The 16,024-nt window shown below is 41.2% G+C and overlaps 1 protein-coding gene across 2 annotated transcripts in view; it reads right to left on the reverse strand.

Annotated features, from left to right (window-relative positions):
• Nucleotides 1–608: 608 nt before the first annotated feature.
• The window catches only part of SMC2 (structural maintenance of chromosomes 2), a 52,049-nt gene continuing 36,633 nt past the window's right edge, over nt 609–16,024 (reverse strand). For both annotated transcript variants that reach the window (XM_075825616.1, XM_075825615.1), the window contains 9 exons: nt 15,593–15,717; nt 14,611–14,804; nt 8,718–8,861; nt 8,435–8,629; nt 6,813–7,013; nt 4,173–4,289; nt 3,909–4,069; nt 1,590–1,737; nt 609–1,186 (listed from right to left, as the gene is read on the reverse strand). In XM_075825616.1, the coding sequence (XP_075681731.1) occupies nt 995–1,186; nt 1,590–1,737; nt 3,909–4,069; nt 4,173–4,289; nt 6,813–7,013; nt 8,435–8,629; nt 8,718–8,861; nt 14,611–14,804; nt 15,593–15,717 (1,477 nt within the window). In that variant the 3' untranslated portion in view covers nt 609–994. The remainder of the gene's footprint in view (nt 1,187–1,589; nt 1,738–3,908; nt 4,070–4,172; nt 4,290–6,812; nt 7,014–8,434; nt 8,630–8,717; nt 8,862–14,610; nt 14,805–15,592; nt 15,718–16,024) is intronic.

Here is a 16,024-nt window from a genome sequence, read left to right on the forward strand (position 1 = left end):
TGCTAATTAGTCTGCAGTTAAAAGGGAGCACTTCGACTTTAACCAGCTGTTGGACTTGGATAATTGAAAGCAAACATGGCCCCGGCAAGAGAGTTGTCAATTATAGGATTATAAAGCTACTTAAAAATGGAAATCCAATATAGAGTGTTGAATAAGATGTTGGTTGTTCCCAGTCAGCTGTGTGTAAAATTTGATTCAAGTGTAAACAAAACAGGAAAGTTATAAAGGGAAAACATAGGCGTAGACCAAGACAGACATGAGAGCGTCAGGATAAAAAAAAAAAGTAATATGCCTTGAAAAAAGGGGAAAACAAATAATTTAGTCAAAAGCTATAATGCCATTCTGCTAAGACATGCAGCTTCCACATCAGCAGACACAATCCTCTGCAATATTGAGCTTCCTATGCCATCGCTGAAACCAAGAGGTCACTTTGCAAATCCAAACAATTGAAATGCTGGTTACTGTGGAACTTGAATTAACAATCCATCAAACCGATATAACAGTCAGATTAGATGTGACTAGCGCATTACATTTGCAATAAATGGAAGCAACCAGTACAAAATAACTTACCTACTAGTTACACAGAGCTCAACTCCTGAAGAACAAGGTCACGTTTCCAAAAGAGTTTATTCATACAAAAAGAGAGAACATTTATCTGTAGGGCATTTCCAAAGTGATAACAGTCACAAACTTATCGCTGTACTGCTTTATAGTCATCTTAAAAGTGGAATAAAAATGTTCAGAACATTTCAGTTTGACCTTCATATGTTATAACAATTTATGTTGTGATGCCTTAAACAATTTTTAACCTCCTAAAAAGAAAATATATACATTGAGGAAAGAACAGTCACATCCCATGAGACGTGAATTCAAGAAAAGACATGGACAAACATGAAGTTAAATAGAAAGGAAATGTTATGGTATAAGAAGTACTGATGATTTAGATCAATCATTCCGATTTTATAGTACAAGTTAAAGTCTTTGTTAGAATCCTTTATGCATCTACTTGCATGTGGTTTATTTTCTCTTTCGATTTGCCCTTTCCTGATCTCTGATGGCCTGTGGAAGCTCCTTCATTCTGATTCTGTGTAAAACGTGCTACTGTAGACACTCCATCCACAAATTTGGTCTTGAAGAGGACATTGGCGTTGTTAAACATTCCATCTTTCAGTGATACAACTATGAACTGTAAGAGAAGTGTTCAGAATAAGTCATGTAAAAGGGAGTGACAGAATGTGACATTTTAACAGTACATTTCCAAAGGGGAAAAAACAAAAAAACACACTATAAAACCAACAAATCATATATTCTCTTGCCACGGGTAAATAATAGTAAATACGTTCAGCTGTAGATGGCCATGCCCCTTTTCATTAATCCCTGCCCTTTTTAAAAGTGGCGGGGGAAATAACCCAAAGGTCTCAATGTTTGCGAATTTTGGGCCATTTGCAACATTTTTACTGCAGAAAACTGGCGTAGAAACGTTGTTACACTCCCACAGGGTGTTTTATATGTGGGCAAATGTGTCCAGTTTTACCTAGCCCTAGGACGCAAATAGAATGTGGTATAGGAGTTGCTACTGTTTTACACACCTGTGAGTGTCTGAAGTGCGTACGAAGCATCTGACCGATGTTTTGGGTATGGGAAAGGTCCAAGGCAGCATCCACTTCATCCAAAATATAAATTGGGGCAGGTTTAAAAAGCAACATGGCAAGAATGAGAGACAATGCCACAAGCGAGCTGAAAAACAATATATGTAGACAAGCGTTATAATGTAAAATAGTCTGTTAATAATTAAATATGTTAAAAATACTTGGTATACAAACATAACCCTTTCCACCCAATTGGATTAGCTCAACTGAATAGTTTTCACTTTAAAGAACACCAATCACCAGGAACAGCATGTGTGTTTTACTTCAAAAATATATTTTTCTAGATACAGGTTATGAACAAAAACGGAAAAAATATATTTGTTCTTTCCACTCCCAAAACCCTCCACCCGATTTAGTCCGGCACTATTCAAAAAAATAACTGGTATCCCTGGCGCACATCCAAAGAGAGAGTCCCTGGCTGGGCACTAATGCCGCTTACGATGGGGAATGCGTCCCCATGGTTACCACTTCGGACATGCGCGGTCAGGAGGGGTATGTAGAAGGAACTACTGTCAGCACGGGTATGCTGTTCCGCATGCACCAACAAAGCGGGACGCTATTTGATAGTAGCACACATCACGCAAGTCCCATACGGTTTTCCATTGATCCTGTATTTCCTTAAAAAGGAGCCTTTCCCCACTTCAAGCCACGTCTCCTGACTAAGCACATGCTAAACGCACATTGGGGCAGCACCATGAATACACAGTCATGTTACATTAATGTTTATATTTATAAACTCCTATACTTTGGGCAGGATAGTTTTTGGAGGGTATCTTTACCAACATTTTGGCATCTTTACTAGCTCAGCAGGTAGATTGTACTGTTCATATAGATGCTCTGCACTCCATATGGTTGTCACGACTGTTGTGTTATATTAACCCCATAGTAAAATACAGCCGACACCCGCAGAATATGGAGCACGCTCAGCCCGTGAGATCGCTCCAAACATCACCCCCCGTACCCGGACATAACACGTCTGGGTGCGCAAAGGGGTTAAAAAACTCCTGGGTTTCTTTTGCAGCATGTTTTGAGTCATTGTCCATCTGTAATGTGAAGCGACGTCCAATCAACCTTGCTGCACTTGGTTTAATCTGAGCAGAAAGTATATCCCTGAACACTTCAGAAATCATCCGGCTGCTTCTGTCTTCAGTCACATCATCAATAAACACCAGTGACCCAGTGCCTTTGGCAGCAATGCATGGCCGTGCCATCACACTGCCTCCACCATGTTTTACAGAGGATGTGGTGTGCTTTGGATCATGAGCTGTTCCAAGCCTTCTCCATACTTTCTTCCTCCCATCATTCTGGTACAGGTTGATCTTAGTTTCATCTGTCCAAAGAATGCTGTTCCAGAACTGGGCGGCTTCTTTACATGTTGTTTGGCAAAGTCTAATCTGGCCCTTCTATTTTTGAGGCTGATTAATGGTTTGCACCTTGTGGTGAAGCCTCGGTATTTGCTCTCATGAAGTCTTCTCTTTATGGTAGACTTAGATACTGATAGTCCTACTTCCAGGAGAGTGTTCTTCACTTGGGTAGATGTTGTGAAGGGGTTTTTCTTCACCATGGAATGGTTTCTGCGATCATCCACCACTGTTGTCTTCCGTGGACGCCCATGCCTTTTGGAGTTCACGAGATCACCAGTGCGCTCTTTTTTTTTTTTTTCAAGAATGTACCAAACTGTTGATTTGGCCACTCCTAACATTTGTGCTCTCTCTGATGGATTTCTTCATTTTTTTCAGCCTAACGATGGTCTGTTTCACTTGCATTGAGAGTTCCTTTGACCTCATGTTGTGGGTTCACAGCAACAGCTTCCAAATGCAAATACCACACCTGGAATCTACTCCAGACCTTTTACCTGCTTAATTGATGATGGATTAATGAGGGAATAGCCCATGCAGCCTAATAAATAGCTTTTGAGATAATTGTCCAATTACCTTCGGTCCCTTGAAAAAGAGGCAGCTACATATTAAAGAGCTGTAATTCCTAAACCCTTCCTCAAATTAGGATGTGAATATCCTCAAATTAAAGCTGAGAGTCTGCACTTTAAGCCCATATTGATTATATAACTGTATATTCAATATGTTTTGGTAAACCGCTAAGACGCCAGAACTTGTGTCACTGTCCAAATAATTCTGGATCTAACTGTATGCAGTCCCCCGTGAACGGTCTTCTTTAACATCTTGTATCTTCAACGTGATGTATCTTGCTTTGTAATCTTTCAAAATCATGTATTATAATATTCAGGTGTATGATAATTACCGTTGTCCCCCACTTAGTTCCGTCAAGTTTTCTTTCCACGTGCTGCCCAATGCAACTTTAAACTCCAGTCCATCTAGTACACCCTTCCCTTCTTGAGGGGCAAGCATAGCATTCGACCCAGGTAAAAGAGTAGAAAAGATAGAACCAAAGTCTTTATTCACCTAGAAAAATAATAGAGGTATCACAGAGTGCATACTATGGAGAACATCTGCAACAGCTAAAAACTGTATGACAACATCAAGTCCATCGCCAATAACCAGTTACCTTTTGCCATGCAATATTCAAAGCCTCATTTTTCTTCTGATCAAGTTCTTCAATAGTGTCCAAAATCTTTGACTTGTCATTCTCCACTATCCTTTTCTTTTTCATTAAATCATTGTACTATAGGAATAAAACTATGATTATTATGTCTGTTTCGAAAGGGCAAATCTTGATATTAGGCTGGATTCACACATTCAGTTTTGAAGCAGTTTTTTATGCCAAAACCAGAAACGGATACAAAAAGTAAGAAAATATTAAAAGGAAACTGGTATACATCTCCTTTCTTTTTTTATACATCCTTGGCATTGGTTTAAAAAAACAGCATTAACAACTGCATATTTGATTCCATGCTGAAGAAATTGAAACATTCATTGTAATAATTTCTGTTTACAAATAAGACAAAACATGATCCAGATTAGGAAAAACAAATCAGTAAAAGGGACTACAAATTACCATTTTAGGGTCAGTTCACAGAAGAGTTTTTTGACACGGAAACCGCGTCGGAAAACACAGCAAAAACCGGCGAAGATGCCTCCCATTTATTTCAATGGGAGGCAGAGGCTTTTTTTTACCACGAGCGAAAAAACTGCTAGTGGGAAAAAGTAGGGACATGCCCTGTCTTCGTGCGTTTACGTCTCTCACCTCCCATTGACATCAATGAGAGGCAGAGAAAACGTATTTCGCTGTGTTTTTTGCCCGCGGCCGAAAAACGCAGCGAAAATCGGCTTGCAGGCAGAGCAAAATCTGCCTCAAAATTCCAAATGGAATTTTGAGGCAGATTTTCGGCATGCAAAAAACTCTGTGTGAACCCAGCCTTACCCTGGATAAAAAGAAAAATATATTAAAAAAACAGCTAGCCATGATCACATTTAGGCTAGGACGACATGACAACTTTGGCCGCGACACAGATTGCAAGGCTAAAGATCACGGTGTTAGAACAGTATTGCACTGACTGCATCGCAGTAATGAAAAGTGAATGTGGGTCTCGTTGCGACCTGCATTTTGCCGCAACATGACAGTCGCAAGAACTCCCCAAAGTTTATATTTCTTGCGACTGACGTGTCGAGGTAACCTAACTTGCATTACTGCAGTGCAGCCAATGCGACCCTGTGATAACACAACGATCTTTGGCCATGCAACCTGTGTCGCGCCAAAGTCATCGTGCAGCCTTAGACTTAATTACACTTAATTTAAACGGGTTTTTTTCTAGTACTCTCGCCCAAAAAAAAAATGTGTCCCAATTGTGTCTTCATGTGGGAACATCTAACTAGGTCTGACCAAGTGATCACCTCCCTCTTGTTCAGCGACCTCGGAGGCCTCCTAGTTAACAGATGTCAGAGTGAAACTCAAATTGTCAGTTTCTGACCTCGACTCTGAACAGAGCTTGACTCAGCTATGGACAAGCTGATCTGAGCACACTGAATATTAAACAGGGTCTCTCACACCCGAAACCACCCCCTACAGTAATCAGTAAATAGCGTAAAAGACGCTTAATCCGAATCAGTAATTTTTATCATCTCACTTGCAGTCGCCCACTGGAAGCCCGCAAACAGGCAATGCGCTGCATGCTGATGACAAGTCCTAGGAGTCTTTCCCATTTTATCACCGAGCTTCGGAGTCATCGCTATGCATTAGTATGTAGCGCACGGCCCTTTTGCGGGCTTACAGTGGGGGAATGCAAGTAAGTAAAAAGATAAAAATGAAAGATTCAGAACCTTTTACTGTAGTTTAAGGGGGTTTTTCGGAGGGGACTGTCTCTTCAAGGATAGTGATGTCCCTCTACTGTAAGAAGAGTTCTACTTCAGCCATTCAGTTTTGTTCGCAAACCACAAAATCTTTGACGTTTTATTGGTACAATACAGCTTAGTTGAGTTTCTATAATCCATGGGGAGATATCTCTGTACACCAGATTAAACTAAAAGTGTCTGGTGTAAAATACCACCAGTTCCCAGAATGTAAAACCAGCAAAGCAAGCTCTGTGCAGACATTAAGAAAGGAAAGCATGCTGGGAGATTTCAGCTCTTAAGAATGCAGAATTGAGAATATACCTCTGGACTATAACATGGGGTGTACCTTTTAAGATTAGTACAAGAGAAGTTAACAATATATTTATATTTGTTACTTATATTAATTCTATTTAATTGGTGTTCGAAAGGTAAATACATTTAACAATAGAAACTGTCCCATATGGACAATCACTCAAGTTTCTGCAGCAACAAATACATCTGAATTGGGTTTGCAAAAATCCATGCACATGCTGCAAAAATGACCCCATTCAGATGTATGAAATGGATTTTTAATTGTAGAAACATCTGCAACAAATCCGCTGCATGTGAATATACCCTTATAGGAGGGGAGTGTCAATTAAGGGACCTGCCTCTACGATGTTCATATGCTTCAATAGTGTAAGCCCTCGTGCACACGGCCCTGCCCGTAATCATGGCCCACGAATGCAGGCACAGCCGGCCACGGGCCACATTTCCGTGCCGTGCTCCCTAACTAAGTATGGGAGCATGGCCCGTAAAAATTGAAAAGTAGGACATGCTCCATAATTCCCGGCACGGACACCCTTCCATAGCGATACGGAAAGGTGTCTGCGGCCAATGGAACCGAATGGGTCCGTAATTGCGTAACAGGTCTTACCTTCTCTTCTGCTTGTGTTAGCATATTCATTGCTCTCATGTTGACATTCCGACCCAGCTTCTCCTTCATTTCCTGCAGTTTTTGTAGTCTCTGGCCCGCAGCTTTGGGGTTGTTGGTTTTGAAGTCATAGGCTGTGTTTTCTTGGCCAAAAAGATGCTTCTCAGAAGAAATCCACTCATAGTCATTCAGCATTTTTGCAACCTTATTGAAGACAAAGAAGTTCCAGATACTCTCAGAAACATTCGTAATAACTATATCATAAGACTAAATGCTATACTTTCTGTATGTAGTTTTTATTGTATTAAAAAAAATTACATCAAATTACTTCTAATAATCCCTTCACGACTGCCATATAACTATATACTTTCTAACTGCCGATGCCCAGTGCAGTTGTCACATATATAAACGTTGGCAGCCTGGAAAGGGGTTTAATGAGTGCAGTGCTGCTTCATTGTAAGCAGCGCTGCACTCTCATGTCTGCTGGGGCTTTGAGAGCCCCGGAATACACCCCCCTTCCCTGTAGATAGCGCCACCTAAGCTCCCTCTATTAGCAGAATTCTGAGACAGATCACTCTGGCTTTTGCTCCTAGACAGAGTCCCTGATGTCTCTATTCCTGACGTCGCTGTCCATATATGGACAGAGACATCAGGAATAATCTCTAGGAGCGGAATCCCCAGCTAGAGTGCTGGCAAAAAAATGACCGGGGACTCCGCTCCTAGATGGAGCCCCTGAGCACTCTGACAGGGTATTCTATGTGGGCACTATCTACAGTGGGATGTGCCACTATCTACAGGGGTATTGTGGCACTATCTACAGTAGGAACTGTGGCACCATGTGGGCATTATCTACAGTGGGAACTGTGGCACCATCTACACAGTGGGCACTATCTACAGGGGTATTGCGGCACGGAGGGTTTTTTTTAATGCCCAGCCACATGACAAACACCAAACTAATAAAATTCATACATTTTTTATATTTTTAACGGCCATGAAAAACGGATAGCAAATGGCGGTTAAAAACGGTCAGACGGCCGGGAAATGGATTAAAATTTTAAGACACACTGTAATGTAAAACAGCCATGAAAACCTGACAGTTGATCCGTTGCGAACTGCTCTTTTATTCATGTCGTGTGACTACAGCCTTATAGCCTTCTTCACTCTCCCCTCACCGCGATCCAGGGTGATGGAGAGAAAAGATGACGAATTGTTACCGAGCTCCAACAGAGCGTGCGTGCGTGCGTGTATATGTATATATATATATATATATATATATATATATATATACATACACACACATATATACATATACACATATATACATATATACACACACACACATATTATAGAGAACATTTATATAAAAAAAAAAATTTTGTGATTTGTCTGCTCATAATAAAAATTTAAAACATGGGACTAAACTAATCTAGAAAATGAAAGCCTCATAAGTAAAAATAGTTGTGATATTCAAAGCGGTTGTAAAGATATTGTTTAAAGAAATGCATATCAGAAAGGGAAAATTTGACCTGGACACGGGCATCATTGACCCTTGGTCATGAAAGGGATAAAGAGCACATTACACATTTTGCGGTATACGGATTGCGCAGTTTAGCAATGATGGTTACCCTGGCTGCAGCATCAGCACTGTCTTTCTTGTGCTTGCTGATGATATGTTCTAGCTCCTTTATTTTGAGCTGGGTTTCATTGTTGCTTTCCCTCATCTTGCCAGCTTCAGTTGATTTGCTCTTAATTTCTTTGTCATGACCCATGATAATTTCCTTCTGTTTCGCCAGTACTTCTTGTGCTTTCTTCACTATTTCCTGCAAAAAAATTAAAAATATTAATAAAATACATAGAATTTTAAAAAAAAATAATAATTCGTACACGTATCCAATTAACAATACTTACCTTCTTTTTATCAACTTCTGCTGCCATGCTATCTGCTTGTTCCTGGTAACTTTTTATGGCTTCATCCACAGCTTTAATTTGTTGCTGGTAACTTGTTTGCTCTCTTTTCAGTTCCTCAAGCTCCAATAAAAGAGCATCAACTTCCTACAACATGAGCACAAATCAATGATTACTAAAGTAAGTTATTAAGTAGCAAGTGAACGAAAACTTTTTTCACATACACCGAACACTTAAAAGGGTTTGTTCCTGCAGAACAACCCATTCTCAAACACAAGCAATATCAGCTGATTGACAGGTGTATCAGAAGCTGCCCTGCAATAAATGTATTACAGTGTTTATCGAAGAGAAACGGTCGCATCTTTTGAAGACAAATACTCTAAAGAGCAAAAGCCACTGCCACTAGCCTTTGTCATTGTGATCACCACAGACCCCAGATCATAGGACAAGGGGTCTGTTAGAGTGAGGTTCATCAAAATGGAATAATCTGTTTTGTAAACATCATTGATCCAAACCAATCCCTTCTTTGGTATTAACCCCTTAATGACCAGCCTATTTTAAACCTTAATGACCAAGCCATTTTATACGGTTTTCCATCGTCGCATTCCAGGAGCTATAACTTTTTTCTTTTTGCGTCGACATAGCTGTATAAGGTCTTGTTTTTTGCGGGACAAGTTGTATTTTTTAATAGCACCATTTTGGGGTACATATAATTTATTGATTAACTTTTATTGGGGGGGGGGGGGAGAATAGAAAAAAAACCTGAAATTTCGCCACTCTTTTTCGCGTCCTAATTCTACACCGTTTACCGTGTGGTATAAATAACACAATAACTTTATTCAGCGGGTTGTTACGATTGCAACGATACCAAATTTGTATACATTTTGTATGCTTTACCACTTTTACACAGTAAAAACAAACACACAAACACACGCACGCACGCACATACGACTCTACCCCCCCCCCCCCCCCCCCGAAAATTCTGAGACTCAAATTCCAAATTCCGGATTTTATAGGTAGCTCAGGAATTCGCTTTGAGACTGCAGGCCTCACCGAAATTGACTTTCAAGGTCTTCTTTCTCTGAGGAGTTTGTTAATTTAATGGTAGCCCAGACGAATCTGTACGCCCAACAATTTTTAAACGCCACTTCATAATTTGTTAGGTGGATGGACCCTTGTAGATGCAGCGGAGAGGATGACATTTTGGGGCCTTGTGCTGCATACGGGACTAGTGAGGAAGTCAGAGATTAGGCAATACTGGAGTGCGGATATATTGTAGAACACCCCAATTTACCGCTTTGAAGCGATTTTAAAATTCTTGATTATAATAATGCACAGTGCCCGCCCCAGGACGACCCCACAATTGACAGTCTATTTAAAATCAGGCCAGTCATTGATCACTTCAGCACCAAATTTTCACAAGTGTACACCCCCGATAAATATATTTCCATAGACGAGTCCCTGTTCATTTTAAGGGGAGGCTTAAATTCCGCCAATACCTGCCCAATAAGAGGGCAAGGTATAGAATTAAATAGTACAAACTGTGTGAGAGTACATCTGGGTAAACACACAGGTTTAGCCCTCGTGCACACTTTCGACACGGTTTTCACGGCCGTTTTTGACGGATCCGTGTGGCCGTTTTAGCGGCCGTGTGCACGGTTTCCGTGCGCCGAGCATGGTACTGTCCAGGGTGCTGAAAGAGTTAATGGGCTGCACTGATCGGTGGTAACTCTTTCAGCACCCTGGACAGTACCATGCTCGGCGCTCGGAAAATACAATTTTAATGTAATAAAAAAAAAAAATAACGAAAAAATTTCATACTTACTTTCCTCCTGTCCGGCCTCCAGCGATGACATTTCATCCATGTCGCCGCTGCAGCCAATCACAGGCTGTAGTGGCGGTCACGCACGTCAGGATGACGTCAGAAGGCTGGCCTCCAGGGATGACGCTTCATCCCACGTGACCGCCTCTGCAGCCAATCACAGGCTGCCGCGTCATTCTGGAAGGTCGGACTGGAGGAAGAAGAGTGACTCGTCACCAAGACAACGACCGGGTAAGTATGAACTGATATTTTATTTTTAATCAGCAGCCTCTTTTCTCTATCAGTGATTGATAGAGAAAAGTGGCTGCCGATTAGTGTAATATTTCTGTTCTGTTCTACTGCCCGCCCGGCCGTGGCTAGGCAACGGCTCCATCAAACACGGACGGCACACGGATGCCTTCCGTGTGCTTACAGTTTTTTTGACGGCCCTATTGACTTGCATGGGCCTCACGGTCACGGAATCCCGGACCAAAGTAGGACATGCTCTACTTTGGATCGGAACAGAGCAACGGGACCCTTCAAAAAAAAAAACTGAAGTGTGCATGGCCCCATTGAAATGAATGGGTCAGTGTGCTAGCCGTCAGAAAAACTGCTAGCACCCTGAAGGAAAAAACTGAAGTGGGCATGGGGCCTTAGGGTTTACGAAGGGAAGGACTCTATTATTGAACCCCAAAAATGCCCCCGCCCTGGGAGTTCGTGGGAAAATAGTGTGGGATTTAATACACCCATTGCTGTACAAGGGTTATCACCTTTACGTGGATAACTTCTACACCAGCATCCCACTATTTAGGTGTCTTTCTGCCAGAAATACTGCAGCATGCGGTACTGTCCGCAAAAATCAGAGAGGCCTCCCTAAAACACTGCTTAGCCAAAGACTCAGAAGGGGTGAGAGCAGGGAACTATGCAGCGACAACATCATGTTCCTCAAACATAAGGACAAGAGGGATGTCCTTATATTGACCACAATTGATGGCAGCAGCAGCACCCCTGTCCCTGAACGAGGTACCACCACAGTAACCCACTAGCCAAATTGCATCCTGGGCTACATTAAGTTCATGGGCGGGGTTGATCTCTCTGATCAAGTACTGAAGCCGTATAGTGCCGTGCGGAAAACAAAGGCGTTGTACAAAAAGGTGGCCGCACGTGCGCATTGTACAGATGGCAATGTAGAACGCTTGCGTGCTATCCCGATGTGCAGGCCGGACAGGGTCATTCCTTAATTTTCAAGAGGTGGTTATCAAGGCACTTCTATTTGGGAACCAGGCAGGGGAGGGCCCAAGCACATCGGCTGGTAGCGATGGTCCACGTATTGTACCAGGGCAACATTTCCCCAATGAAGTGCCCCAAATTGCAAAGAAGGGAAGGTCACACAAAAAATGCATAGTGTGTTACAAAAGGGGAATTAGAAAATACACTATTTACCACTTTACCACTATTTTCAAAGCGATTTTCATACATCCATAAATTAGTAATTTCATCCTTCATTCACCCCTTTATTATACCAAAAGCAACATTGCGTCCACACACATATCCAGCTAAATCCTAGCTCCAAAAGTCAAATAGTGCTTCTGAGCCCTATAGTGTGTCCAAACAGCCGTTTATGACCACTTATGGGGTATTTTTTTCACTCGGGAGAAATTGCTTTACAAATGTTGGGGTTCTTTTTCTCCTCTAGCTCTTGTGGAAATTAGAAAAAAATAGCTAAACCTACATTTTCTTTGAAAATATGTTGATTTTCATTTTCAGTGCCTACTTCCAATATTTTCTGCAAAAAACCTATGTGGTCAAAATACTCACTATACCCCTAGATAATTTCCTCAAGGGGTTTAGTTTCTAAAACGTGGTCATTTTTTGGGAGGATTCCTCGGTTTTGGCCCCTCAGGTTTTTTGCACATGTGACATGACCTCCCCAAACCATTACTGTTAAATTTGAGCTCCAAATGGCGCTCTTTCCCTTCTAAGCCCTGCCGTGTGTCCAAACAGCCGGTTATTACCACATGTGGGGTAGTTTTACTCGGGAGAAATTGCTTTACAAATTTTGCTTTTTCCCCTTTAGTCCTTGTGGGAATTAGAAAAAATTAGATAAACCTACATTTTGTTTGGAAAAAAAAATAATTTAGATTTTCATTTTCACAGTCTACTTCCAATAATTTCTGAAAAAACCTATGGGTTAAAAATGCTCACTATACACCTAGAATATTTTACTTAGAGGGGTGTAGTTTCCCAAATGGGGTCACTTTTGTGAGATTTCCACTGTTTCGGCACCGCAAGAGCCCTTCAAACCGGACATGGTGCCTAAAATATATTCCAATAAAAAGGAGGCCCCAAAATTCTCTAACTGCTCCTTTGTTTCTGAGGCCGGTGCTTCAGTCCATAAGCACACTAGGGCCATATGTGGGATATTTCCTAAATCTGCAGAACCAGGGCAATAAATTTTGAGTAGAACAAGGGGAGGAAACCTCCAGCTCACCAGCCCAACGCCTGACACTCCTGCTTCGCTCGGGTCTCCGCAACGGTCCACGGTAGATAATAGTGTAGAAAAAGTTGATCCAGCGCTGGAGGAGTGTTTTAAAAAGGAACATATTCCCAATTTTATTCGTATCAAGACATATAAAAATTCGGTAACAGGCAGACTTGGTATCAAGGCAGCAATCGGTAGGTGTAGTGAGCCTACGCGTTTCAAGCACGTCAAGTGCTCTTAGTCATGGCTGTCATTCACCAAGCCTGCCTGTTACCGAATTTTTATATGTCTTGATACGAATAAAATTGGGAATACGTTCCTTTTTAAAACACTCCTCCAGCGCTGGATCAACTTTTTCTACTCTACAATAAATATTGAGTTGCGTTTCTTTGGTAAAGCTTACTGGGTTACAAAAAAAATGGGATTAAAAATGAATGTCTTAAAAAAAATAAGTCTAAATTTCACTTCTAATTAGCTTTAATTCCTGTGAAACATCTAAAGGGTTAAGAAACTTTCTATATCCTGTTTTGAATACTTTGAAGGGTGAAGTTTTTAAAATGGGGTGACTTATAGGGGGTTTCTGACATATATGGCCCTCAAAGACACTTCACAACTGAACTGCCCCTGTAAAAATGGCCTTTTTAAATTTTCTTGAGAATGTGAGAAATTCCTGCTAAAGTTCTAAGCCTTGTGAGGTCATAGAAAAATAAAAGGATGTTCAAAAAACGATACCAATCTAAAGTAGACATACGGGGATGTTAATTAGCAACAATTTTGTGTGGTATAACTGCCTGTCTTACAAGCAGATACATTTCAAATTTAGAAAAATGCTAATTTTATGCAAAATTTCGGTGTTTTTCACAATTAAATACTGAATGTATTGCTTGGATAGGTAGAAGCATTACGAAGTTATTACCACATAAAGTGAAACATGTCAGATTTGAAAAACGAGGCTCTGTCAGGAAGGTCAAAAGTGGCTAAAGAGGGAAAGAGCCATAACGTTTTCATTTTTCCACCCATGTAGCTGTATGTTTTTCTTATTTTGCGGGACGACTTGTAGTTTTTATTGGCACAGTTGGTACATGTGACTTTTTGATCACTTTATAAACATATTTTGAAGGCAGAATGAACAGAAAACAGCAATTCTGGCATTGTTTTTTATTTTATTTTTTACGGCGTTCACCGTGCGGGTTAAGAAATGTAATAGTTTTATAGTTTGGGTCGTTACGGATACGGCGATACCAAATATGTGAAACTTTTTTTTCATAATAAAAGTATTTTGTAACGGGATTGCATTGCGGGTGGTGCCAGTCGGGTGAGATAGGGAGCCCCCTCCTTCTAAAACCACTCCGATGCGGCGGTCGCTATTGACCGCCGAATCTGAGGGGTTAAACATGATTGGAGACGCTAGTGGTCTACGATCGTTGTCGTGAAGCCAGAGGATGTTGATAACAGTCTGGGCTTCAGGAGCACCCCGCCCGATGCAGGAAAAATTCTGAAGTGCTGCTGTGAAAAGGCGGCACTTCAGAAGAACTACCCTGAACGGCTGCCGTAAAAACGCTATACGCCGGTCGTTAACGTTCCTTCCTATATTTTAAGAATGTGGCACCAACCTGCTGCTTTTCTTTCATTTTCTTATTTGAGGCATCTGCTTTCTTTTTTGATGCATCCAATTTCTGTTGAGCTTCCTTCAGTTCTTTCTCCCGTTCAGCTTCTGCGTTTTTCATCTTATGCTCAAGCACTTTATATTTTTCTTCTGCTTTTTTCTGGACCTCCTTGGTTTTCTTCAGTGTTTCTTCACATTCATCTATCATTGGGAAAAGCCATTCCTTTAAATTTTTACATTTCAAAATAAATAATTGAAAGAATGTTGTCCTGCAAATGAAGACTAGTATCAGATTATTTTTTTTTTTCAAACGTCACTGCAACTTTGCTCTCCCACCTGATCTCACATGGGGCATAATGTCACTGCACCTTTGCTCTGCCACCTGATCTCACATGGGGCATAATGTCCCTGCACCTTTGCTCTCCCACCTGATCTCACATGGGGCATAAAGAGATGATAGCGCACAATGGGCAGTACAGTTGACAAAGCAACCGTGAGACACCCAAGGCATTTTGTGCACAGGTCCGATTGAATTTTCTACCTCCTAGATTCTCTCCATGCCGGATGGGTAAGAGAGCAAAGGTGCAGTGACACTTTAAGGCATACTTATACATGTCCAAGATTGCTGACTGGACACACTCATCTGTAAATTGTTTGAAGTCACTGGGGCCTGAAAGGGTCTGCCCATCATTCCCCCAATATGGCATATGGATGCCATAGAGAAGCGCTGCAAAGTGGAGCTCCCACTTAGACAACCATATATTAATACTTCAATTCTCCTAAAGGGGGTGGGGGGGGGGGGGGGGACACACGCGTGGCGCACCAGAAATTGCCCTGGCCGGTTTCTGGGACTTAGAGAAACAAAACCAATGTACAAAACAAGGAGTGGATATTTAAAAAAAAAAAAAAAAAAAATGAACAGAGTCCTTGTTTATGCCAATCCTTTAAAATCCACTCCTAGTTTAAAAAAAAATGATAATAATTCTCACCAATAGTTTGTTTAAGCTGTTCCAATTCTTCTTGCTGTTTGTGATAGGAACTTTGCTGTAATTTAGTTTGAAGGAGATCAGCTTCCTCAGACTTCATCTCCCATTGTTGTTTTAACTGTCGATACCTGTAAAAAAGACAAATGTCATAAGCTGAACAACATAACATTTAAACGCTATATAAACCTATGAAAGTAATTTTTTTTAAATAGAAAGTGTTTGGTGCACATTAGTTTTTATTAAAGATTCTTTTTACTTTTTGATATACAGCTGCTCTGTATCCTGTATACAGACGCAGCTGTATAGTTCGCTGAATCCTGTACCCGTCAGGTCCGCAGGACTGACTGGTTCAGTGTCAGTTGGTCCTGCGCGTCTCTGACACGGAGAGGATCGAGTGGTTATTTATCACATTTAAGTTATGAACGCCGATGTGAT

Source organism: Rhinoderma darwinii, chromosome 1 (genome assembly GCF_050947455.1).
Source record: "Rhinoderma darwinii isolate aRhiDar2 chromosome 1, aRhiDar2.hap1, whole genome shotgun sequence".
Classification (NCBI taxonomy): Eukaryota; Metazoa; Chordata; class Amphibia; order Anura; family Rhinodermatidae; genus Rhinoderma; species Rhinoderma darwinii.